The 10612-nt window shown below is 54.7% G+C and overlaps 1 protein-coding gene across 1 annotated transcript in view; it reads left to right on the plus strand.

Annotated features, from left to right (window-relative positions):
* ATP8B3 (ATPase, aminophospholipid transporter, class I, type 8B, member 3) overlaps positions 1-10612 on the plus strand; it is a gene marked incomplete at both ends in the record, with an annotated part of 14680 nt that overhangs the window by 3488 nt on the left and 580 nt on the right. The window contains 17 exons of the mRNA XM_009069833.1: positions 176-258; positions 825-983; positions 1482-1570; positions 1927-2120; positions 2793-3001; positions 4076-4110; positions 4668-4824; positions 5537-5725; positions 6186-6298; positions 6688-6852; positions 7146-7257; positions 7559-7634; positions 8079-8217; positions 8619-8886; positions 9059-9282; positions 9854-9937; positions 10220-10459. Of these exons, the coding sequence (XP_009068081.1) occupies positions 176-258; positions 825-983; positions 1482-1570; positions 1927-2120; positions 2793-3001; positions 4076-4110; positions 4668-4824; positions 5537-5725; positions 6186-6298; positions 6688-6852; positions 7146-7257; positions 7559-7634; positions 8079-8217; positions 8619-8886; positions 9059-9282; positions 9854-9937; positions 10220-10459 (2536 nt within the window). The remainder of the gene's footprint in view (positions 1-175; positions 259-824; positions 984-1481; positions 1571-1926; positions 2121-2792; positions 3002-4075; positions 4111-4667; positions 4825-5536; positions 5726-6185; positions 6299-6687; positions 6853-7145; positions 7258-7558; positions 7635-8078; positions 8218-8618; positions 8887-9058; positions 9283-9853; positions 9938-10219; positions 10460-10612) is intronic.

Genomic DNA, 10612 nt, shown 5'->3' on the forward strand with positions numbered 1-10612 from the left:
TGCACGAGTGCTCCCTGCCTGGCACCATAGGTCCCTGTTCAGCTTTTCACTGCCATCAATTATGTAACACTCAGGAATTGATGGCCACCTCTGTCCCATGGGTCTGACAGCACAATTAACAGCTCTGTCGCCCCACAGGGTGTTTCATTTTCCCTTCTCTGGCTCTTGTTCACAGGGAAACAAACCTGAAGTTCAGACAAGCCCTTCTGGTCACACACCAGGAGCTGGGCAGTGAGGAGAGCATGGCTGCCTTTGATGGTGAGTGTCCTGGACAGGCAGGATGGGTCTCAGAAAGTCTCTGTCCCCTCTGTCCCCATCAGCCCAACTCATGCTGCACTTGATCCTGCCTGCCAGGAACCAAAGACCTTGTGTGGAGGTGCTTCTCCTGCTAAATGGCTCTGTGATGAGTCCTTCGATGTTAAGCACATTCCCCCTGTTCTGGACCCTGCTGAGTGGCTCTGTGATGAGTCCTTCAATGTTAAGCACATTCCCCCTGTTCTGGAGCTTGATTTTTTCACTAAAATCATGGTCTTGGTTCTCAAACCTGAGCTCAGACCCTGGAATTTTTCCGTCTGCACAGGATGCAGACTGCCCTCTCCGAGGCTCTGGGGATGAAGGGGTTGTGTTTGTACCTTCTCAGGTTATATCCCAGTGTGCTTCCTGGACTGACCAACCTCCCTCAACCTCCAGCTCAGCCTTAGTTTGAGCCATCCAAACCCTCTAGAGATGCCCTGACAAGCCCTGAATCTCCCTGAGAGGAGTGTGGAGGTTGGGGGAAGAGGGAGGTCCTCTTGTTTCCCCCTGAACTGTGCCCTCTGCCCCAGGGAGAGTGACCTGTGAGGAGCCCAACAGCCGCATGCACAGCTTCACTGGCACCCTGGAGTGGAGGGGTGAGACCTACTCCCTGGACAGCGAAAGGATCTTGCTGCGAGGCTGCAGGATCCGCAACACCGACCTCTGCTACGGCTTGGTGATCTACGCAGGCGAGTGTCCGTGCCCAGGCCGTGAAGGGAGAAAACACCCAGGGCCTCGGGGGTTTTAAGCTGCCCAAGTGCTTCTGGCACCAGCAGCTCCTGTTCTCAGCTGACTCGAGGAGGATCTGCTGCTGCAGCCAAACCCCCAGTTGTTTGTCCCGAGCCTTGCTGGTGTTGGGCTCACTGGCAAGGAGGTGATGTTGTGGTATCAAACCTCTACTCATCCCAGGTTATATATCACTTGCACCACATCCTGGATCCTTTCCACTTTGTGGAGCTGAGGGCTTGGCCATGGGTAGGTGTGGGTAGAGAGGAAAGGTGAGATCTGGTGTGAGCAGCAATGCTCTGTGTGCAGCCACGGCTCGATGAACACTCATGTAGGGACGTGTTCCGCCGATGTCTTCAGAAGTGGGAGATGTTATGGAGGAAACCAACATCGCTTAGCTGTAAGTCAACTTTCTGGGGCTGTGGACTTGTGTTTTCACTTCTGAAAAATTTCTCGTCCAGGATTTGATTCCAAAATTATGAGGAACTGTGGAAAGATCAAGAGGAAGAAAACCAAGCTGGACCGGATGATGGACCGGCTGGTGATCATAGTGAGTGTGGTGCAAACACCTCTGTCCTGCTCCACTGACCTCCTGGGGTTGCTCACAGGTCTCATCATGAGAGGCTGTTTGCTTGGGTGGTGCTGATTTTCTTAAGCTTGCAATATTTTGCTCAAAATGTCTTGGGTTTAGCATAATCAGAGAATCCCAGAATGATTTGGGTTGGAAGGGACCTTACAGATCATCCTGTTCCAACCCTCTGCCATGGGCAGGGACACCTTCCACTAGACCAGCTTGCTCAAAGCAACAGTGGTCCTAGAAGAGATTCTGGTGGGCTCTGTGATGGGATGTTCTCATTCTGGGACAGTCTCATCTGGGACCTTCTCATCCTGACTTTCCCACCTCAGATCTTCCTGGTGCTGTTGGTCGTGTCGCTGTGCCTCGCCGTTGCCTCTGGATTCTGGGCCAGGACGTTCCAGGAGAAGCACAGTTACCTGTCTGCTCTCTACAAGCACACAACCCCTGCCCAGCAGGCCTTCTTCAGCTTCTGGGGCTTCATGATCCTCATGAGCATCATCATTCCCATGTCCATGTACATAACGTAAGGAACACAGAGCTTGGAGGTGATCAGAGCTCGGGACCCCCCTCCATGCCCTTGGCCATCACCTGGCTCTTGGGTCGTCCCCAACTGGGGCTGCACAAACTGTCAAGGTGTGTCCTGGACCAAGACATTCCCATGTGCTCCCTTAGCTGTGTGAGGGGAAAGAGGGAGGTGCTGTGTATCCTACAAGCAGAGAGGATGTGCTTTGAGATTTTCCCAGAGGAAAAACAGAACAGAGACCCAAGACAAGTGCTGGTGCTGGAAATCATGAGGATGAGGATGAGGCTGATGAAGGTGGTGCTCCCGCTCTGAGCTGCAGCAGGGTGGGCAAGAGAAGGGCACAGTTGGTGTGAACAGGCAATAATCACATTTTGTGTTAGAAGAAGCACTTCCCAAACCTTTTGGCCCTTCACTGAATCTCCAGATCTATGAATTTAGCCATCAAGGGCCAGAATTCCAGAGGGGAATGGGGCCCAGTGGGTGATGAGCCTTCTGGAAACCTGGCCACAAGCAATGAAAACCCTCTTGCCTCTTCCAGCCCAGAACAATAGGATCCAGGTGGGGCATTCCCCCCTGTCAATATCACCTGAGTCAAGTCCCCAGATGCCCCTGGGATGTGAGGAACATATTTTCCTTCCCCAGCATAAGTTTTTTTTCTCCCTGACTCCCTAGGTTTGAATTCATCTACCTGGTGAACAGCTTTTTTATCAACTGGGATCTGGAGATGTATTATGCTGCCAAGGACATCCCAGCCAAAGCCAGAAGCACCAGCCTCAACGACCAGCTTGGCCAGATCGAATATATCTTCTCAGACAAGACTGGCACCTTGACACAAAACATTATGAGCTTCAAGAAATGCTGTGTCAATGGGACCATCTATGGTAACCTTTGGTGGAAACAAGTGGGTAGGGACTTGTGTTAGGTAAACCTGGAACTGGTTCTTTTCTTTTCTGGTAACTTTCCAAATCTGGGCACCTTGAGGCTTTCAGGTGACCTATGGAGGAGGCAAAAGAATTACCATTCCCCTTAAGTTGTGTCCTTGTAGGGAATGTGTGTAATTCTCTTTGCAGCCTTTTTAATGATTCTGCTTGGTTTTCTCCTTAAAAACTTGAGAATTGCCAAGTCCTTCCTCTTGGTATTGCTATACCTGAGCTCTCAGCTCACTTTTGGGAGCTGTCGTGATGAATTAGGCCAGAGCTTTAGCATGGAGCTCCTATTTCCTGAGATAAGTATCAAGTGCTTGAGACAAATGGACAGTGATAAAAGCAAAAAGGAGTGGAAAAAATTCTACCAAAGTTTTTAAGCAGGAGTAAACCCAATTTTCCCTGCCCGACATATCGTGTTGCACCCAGTGGAGCAGCATGGCTGAAATCCCAGCAGCCTCTGGCCAACAGCAGAGTCTCCTGGGCAATGAGGGGGAAAGTAAACCTGGATTTTTAACATTCAAATTATGTTGAAACTCTGCACAGTCCAAAAGCCAAATAAGTTAGGAATAGTTAGTTAGAAACTGCAGTGACAGGATGAGGGGCAATGGGTCCAAATTCAAGGAGGGGAGGTTTAGATTAGCTATCAGGCAGAAGTTTTCCCTGTGAGGGTGGAGAGACACTGGCACAGGTTGCCCAGGGAGGCTGTGGCTGCCCCAACCCTGGCAGTGTTCACAGCCAGGTTGGATGAGCCTTGAGCAACCTGCTCTGCTGGGAGGTGTCCCTGCCCAGGGCAGGGGGTTGGGGCTGGATGATCTCTAAGCTCCATCCCAACCCCTTAACATGCTATGATGTCAAGTCAGACCTGGCTATCCCAGTGAGCCTGGCTCTCGCCCAGCTCTGGGCAGATGCTGAACTGGTACCTTCCTGCTGCTGTTGCCCAGCAGGAGACCCTGCAGAGAAGCTGCTCCAAGCCCTCCCAGTGCTGCTGCCTGCCAGCTCTCTATTAATGGATCGTTTTTGCTTTGGCAGGTACAGGCACAGGCCACGAGAACAAAGAGCCACTGGTGCGTAACTCCCCGTCCCGTCTCACTCAGCCTCGTGTGGTGGCACAGCTTGTGCCCAACGGCCCCGTGCTGCAAGAGTGGCCTGTGCTTCCTTGGGCTGGCACGGTCGCCTGTTCTCAGCTGCCAGTTAAGGACAGGGGTTTATAAAAGAATACAGTCCTGATTTTGAGGGGGTTTTATTCCCAGCCTTTTTATACTCATCCCCTTGGTGTGGGCAGTGCCAAGCTGGGCTCACACTCTGCCTTGGGTTGGACCATGCCAAGCAGTGTTGCTGTATCACATCACAGCACCCCGTGCTCCATCTCCTTTGAGCACCAGCATCCTGCCTCTGCCTCTGAGATCAAATGTTAGGAGAAATGTTTTCCCTCTGAGGGTGTTCGGGCACTGGGATATCACCCAGGGCGGTGGTGCAGTCACCATCCCTGGAGGTGTTCAAGAGGTGTCTGGATCTGGTGCTGGAGGATATGGTTTGGGGGTTCCAGCAGTGACAAGTTAATGGTTGGACTCGATGATCTTAGAGGTCTCCTGCAACCTTGATGATTCTATGATTCTTGCAGGGGTTGGGGTTGAGCTGGAGCCGCCATGGGAAGAAAGCGTTGGATGCTTGTGATGCCACGCTGCTGGAAGCTGCCCAGCAGGACAGCGACCCCACGCTGAGGGAGTTCCTGAGGCTACTGGCCCTCTGCCACACCGTCATGGTGGAGGAGAAGGGTGGTGGGTTGATGTGCTTGGAACGGGGTTGAGCTGCCGTTCGAGGCACTGAGGCTGGGGTGGCTTCTTGCATCACCCAGTAAAGCTCAGTCATGTGGGAACAGGTGGTGTGAAGGCCCAGCAGGGCTAGTGTCCTAGTGTCACAGACATGTGCATTTGGGTTTGGTTTAAAGCTAATGAGTTGGAACAGAACCATAGGGGAGATCCATGTCTGGGCACTTGTCCTGTCTGCAGCAACGAGCCGAAGAGATCTCAGACTTACAGAATCAGAATAATGGTTTAGGCTGGAAAAGGATCTTAAAGCCCGTTCTGTTCCATCCCTGCCATGGGAAGGGACACCTTCCACTAGCTGAGGTTGCTCCCAGCCCTGTCCAGCCTGGCCCTGGACACTTCCAGGGATGGAGCAACCACAGCTGCTCTGGGAAATCTATTCCAGCCCATCACCACCCTCCCAGGGAAGAATTCCTTCCCAGTCTCCCATCTACTCCTGCCCTCTGGCAGTGGGAAGCCATTCCCCCTTGTCCTGTCATTCCAGACCCTTGTCCCAAGTCCCTCTCCTGATGAGACACATAGGATTGAGTTTCCCTAGCCTGTTAGCTTGGACTTTGGGATGTCCACAGTCAATGCTGGTGCTGGGCAAGAACAGAGTATTTCAGCTGTGCAAGCACTGCTTGGCTGGGAGTCTCCATGTCTAGCCCCTACTTCTCCTTTGCAGACCAGCTGGTGTATCAGGCAGCTTCACCAGATGAAGAAGCACTGGTGTTGGCAGCCAGGCACTTGGGGTATGTCTTTCTGGCCCGAACACAAGACACCATCACCATCAGTGAGCTGGGGAGGACCAGGACGTACGAAGTGCTGGCCATGTTGGACTTCAACAGTGATCGCAAGAGGATGTCTGTCCTGGGTGAGCAGGATGGGGTGTCTCAGGGGGCCCCTCCAGGAACGTGAGAGGTCCCTTCCATGCTCAGCCTTGTCAGGGATGGCACTGGGATGGCTGTGACCGACTGCAGCTGGCACAGGGGCTCCTGAGGACCATGCTGGTCATCCCTGAGGTTTTGCTCACCTTGGTTGCCTTGTTAAAGGCAAACAAGAAGGGTTTGAGCCGCCAAGAGAGAGCAAGTAAATCCGCTGAGGCTTAGAGGAATTGTGTGAGGAACTGACAGCCCTTGAGGCCTGATCCTGCCTCGTGGGGATGTAGATCTGGGGAAATTCCTGTGCTTCCTACGGCCACAGGTGGAAGAGCACCAGTGTGCTCTGTGGTGCCTCTGGGTGCCAACATGAGCCAGCATGGCCATCGCACAGGGACAGCGATGAGCGTGAGCCGTCTCTCCGGGGGCCTAAGCTGTCCCTCCCCTCCCTCCCAGTGCGAGACCCCCAGGGCACCATCCGGCTCTACACCAAGGGTGCTGACACGATGATCCTGGAGAGGCTGCAGAGGCGAGGGCACGACGAGGCCTTCACCGAGAGGGCGCTGGATGTGAGTCCCACGCCAGCCTGAGGACTAGTTGCCCTGCTGCTGGTTTGGGCTGGGTGTCCTGGAGTCCCCTGCTGCTATCTCCCTCTGGCTTCAGGAGTTTGGTCCTTCTTTCTGCTTTCCAGTCTAGGAGCCTCACCTGCCTATGGGACAGGGGCTAAGAGGGCATCAAATCCACCTTCAGTGTTATGCACGGACCAGCCGCATTGCAAGGGTGTTCACGGGGATGCCATTGGATGGGGGAGGGAGTCAGAGCCCAGAGGGAGACCCTCAGAGCCCAGAGTGTCTGTGGCTGTGCCCATGGGAGCATCGTGGCTGGCTGGTGTGATGCTCTGCTCCACCCTGCAGTGGTCCTGGTGAGGGAGGGGAGTCCTGATGTCTCATCTCTGCAGCGCTTTGCAGAGGAGACCCTGAGGACACTGTGCCTGGCCAGCAAGGAGGTGAGCGAGGCAGAGTACCACGAGTGGAGCAGGAGGCACCATGAGGCCAGTGTGCTGCTGCAGGACCGCGCACGAGAGCTGGACAAGCTGTACGAGGAGATGGAGCAGAACCTGCAGGTGGGATCAGGCTGGGGGTTAGGAAGAACGACCTGTGTTGGTTCCCAGAGGGCAGGAATGTGGGATTCTGCTTTCCTGGATGAGGGCATGGAGTGTCCAACCCAACATCCATCCTTTGGGTGGGAGGACAGGTGGAGTTCCCCACCTGGGGTGACTTTGTGACATGCCAGTAGACACTGGGATATATGGTTGTGTCCACCCCCTGCAAGGACTCCTGGTTGGATCCAGGGACGATTCCCACTCCTGTATCTTGCCCTGCCCCATGTCATGACACCCACTCACCCTCCTTCCAGCTGCTTGGGGCCACAGCCATTGAGGACAAGTTGCAAGATGGAGTCCCTGAGACCATCCAGCTGCTGAAAATGGGCAACATCAAAGTGTGGGTGCTGACAGGAGACAAGCAAGGTTAGTGGAGGCCCCCCCAGGCCTCCCCAACATATTTCAGCTTCTCCCCTAACCAGGACCAAAGAGATGAGACACTGGGAGTAGGCAGGAACTGGGTTCTGGTGCCTCCTTTACAACAGCAGCATGTCCCACAGACCATGCCACCCACTGAGGCTGGGGAAGTCGCCTACGTGATGGCACAGAGCTGGAGCAGAGCCTCCAGCAGCTGCTGCCCACCAAGGGCTGTGGGAGCTGAGAGTTGGGGGCTGCTCTGGGTTGGGGAGGGGCAGCACCATCAACCACTGACACCTGCATGTTGCAGAGACTGCAACAAACATTGGCTATGCGTGCAAGCTGCTGACAGACGACATGGAGATCCTGGAGGAGAAGGAGATCAGGTGAGGAATCGTGACGACCTGGTTCAGGACATTGCTGTCCCTGCTGAAGACTCCTGAGGGCATAGGAACCAGGGCAGGGTGGGCAGAGCTCAGCTCGGTCAGTGATGCTTTTCCTTCCCTGTCCCAGCCCTGATGTCCATAATACTCATTTGCTGATGCTTTTCCAGGCCTCCCCATCTGTTTCTGTCCCCACAGCACACTCCTCCTGGTAGGCTTTGACCAGGAAGGGTTTAAACTTCTCTCGAGCCTCTAAACCATGGGAAGAGAGGCTCATTTCTGATCAGTGAGCCCTTGGGCTCCCCTCTCTGTCCCCCTGTTCTCACCACTGGCTGCCAGTCCCATCTCCCTTGTTTTGAGCTGGCAGAGGCCAACTGTGTCTCAGCTGAAGCCAGGCAGCATGCCCAGTGTCCTCAGCTCAGCTCCAACCACCCCTTCCTCACACAGTGAGATCCTCCAGGCTTATTGGGTGAGCAACAACAACCTCAGTGGCAGAGGGGATGCCCCGTGCAGCAGTCGTCTCTCCCAGCAGCGTCCGGGGGCTTCATGCCACAAGAGAGCCATCATCATCAGTGGGGACTTCCTGGTAAGGTGGCACTTGGATGCCTTGGTGATAGCAAAGTCCTGGGTGGCACCAGCATGTGGAGGATGTGATGGTCCTCCTGTCCAAGGGGTGGGACAAGCCCATTTGGGGCTGAGGAATGAAAAGTGCAGAGGGGCACAACTTTGCGCTGACCATTTGGTGTTGAGGAGCTTCAGCCACACCTGTCTAACCAGCCTTCTGAGATGATACAGACTGGGTGGTCATCACACGCTCTCCTGGTCATACTGGGACATACTGGTCTCACGGACACAGTGCCTCCTGTGTGTTGAACTTGGACAATACTGGAGTCACTTTTTTGTAGCATTTGAGAGCATTGGATGAGCTGAGAGCTCTCACACTCAAGGCCATGGGTGAGGTCCCAACCACATGTGCTCTCCTCTAAGGACAAGATCCTCCACACGGGAGAGGTGCTGAAGGAGGAGAAGGGGTGGCTGTGGCAGTGGCTGTCCTGTGGCAGGGCTGAGGGCTCGGAGGAGCAGAGTGATCTGGTGGAAAAGGCCTTCGTGGACTTGGCCTCCAGCTGCCAGGCAGTGATCTGCTGCAGGGTGACCCCCAAGCAGAAAGCCCTCATCGTGCAGCTGGTGAAGAAGCACAAGAAGGCCACCACACTGGCCATCGGCGATGGCGCCAATGATGTCAACATGATCAAAAGTGAGTCTTGAGGCAGAGGGAAGTGTGGGTTTTAGCTGGCATGTCCTGCTGGTAGGGAGTGGTGATGCCCCTTCTGCTATCTCTGCCACTTCAGCCTCTGCTTTGATCTTAAAGGTCTCTTCCAACCTTGGTGATTCTGTGATTGCATTTCACACCCTCCTGTCCTCCCCAGCTGCAGACATTGGGGTGGGCATCAGCGGGCTGGAGGGCATGCAAGCCGTGCAGTGCAGTGACTACGCCCTGGCACAGTTCTCCTACCTCCAGCGCCTCCTGCTCGTGCACGGCCGCTGGGCGTACCTCCGCATCTGCAAGTTCCTCCAGCACTTCTTCTACAAAACCTTTGCTGGCCTCATGGCCCAGGTGTGGTTTGCTTTCCACAGCGGATTCACAGCTCAGGTGAGGGATGCATCTATCCATAGGGGCCTCATCCATCCCATGGAGGTCCCTACACTGGTGTTACACCCCACCCTGCTCGGGATTCCGTGCAGGGATTGTGCCTGGAACTGCCTGATGGACGTGTGTCCACATCACCACCCTGGTCCCCTTTCTCCCTTGCCATGTCTAGTTTAGGGGGATTGTCTGGCTGAGGTGCAACTGGTTATCTGCTTTTTACCTGGATGTGTTGGGAGAAGTGCCCTGGGGAGATCTGGGATGTCCTTGTGAGCTGCAGCTCAGTCTCGGATAGATGCCGGGAAAGATCCCATGTGCTGGTTTCCTCCAAAACGGGAGCTTTTATCCCAAGGGCTGTCAGTGTGACTTGACCAGCCCTGCATGGCTCCAGCCCCCATCGCTGTCTCCGCATGGAACGCTGCAGACAAAATGGGGCTGAGGCAGAGCGTGGGGCAAGTCCATGGGAATTTCCATGCTTGGATGTGAGTTTCTTGGACTCACCCCTAGGGCCTGGGAATCCTTCCTGAGTCTTTCCAAAGCACCTCTGAGCTCACAGCTGCTTCCTCTTCCCTTCTAGCCTCTGTACGAGGGTTGGTTCCTTGCACTCTACAACATTTTCTACACTGCCTACCCCATACTGTCCGTGGGCGTTCTGGAGCAGGTATGGCTTCACCGGGCTCATCCAGCCCTGTGCCAGCAGGCTGAGTCCTTGGCAGGTGGGAATCAGCCTGGTGGTTGCTGCACCCCATCTGCACAGCCCTTTGTACTGGTACCAAGTGGCTCAATGGGCACTTGGAGCTCAGCAGCAGTCCTGGGGTGCCTGTTCCCCATCACCCCAGAGCCAGCAGGCAGAGGGACCCACTGCAGCTCTCCCAGAGTGTGTGTTGGGTGGGGTGGCCCAATCCCTACATCCCCTCTAGTGATGGTCAGTGCCTTTTGGCAGGACGTGAGTGCCAAGAAGAGCCTGGAGTTCCCTGAGCTCTACATGATTGGGCAGCAAGATGAGCTCTTCAACTACCGTATATTTGGTGTCACCCTCCTGCATGGGGTCAGCACTTCGCTCATCAGCTTCTACATCACACTCTGGGCCTTCGAGGACCACGTGGGCACCAAGGCTGTTGGTGACTATGAGTCCTTCTCTGTCACAGTGGCCGTGTCGGCATTGCTGTCGGTCCTTGTGGAGGTGAGCACCAATCTACCATTCCCCATCCTGTTCCACAGCAAATGTTTAGGGTCTTCAGCTCTGGGCTCTAACACCATCCCCAGCAGCTTCGTGGCCGGGGGATAATCTCCCTGGGATGGAGGAGGAATATGGGACAAGTGGGCGAATGGAAGA

Source organism: Acanthisitta chloris, unplaced genomic scaffold (genome assembly GCF_000695815.1).
Source record: "Acanthisitta chloris isolate BGI_N310 unplaced genomic scaffold, ASM69581v1 scaffold34942, whole genome shotgun sequence".
Taxonomy (NCBI): domain Eukaryota; kingdom Metazoa; phylum Chordata; class Aves; order Passeriformes; family Acanthisittidae; genus Acanthisitta; species Acanthisitta chloris.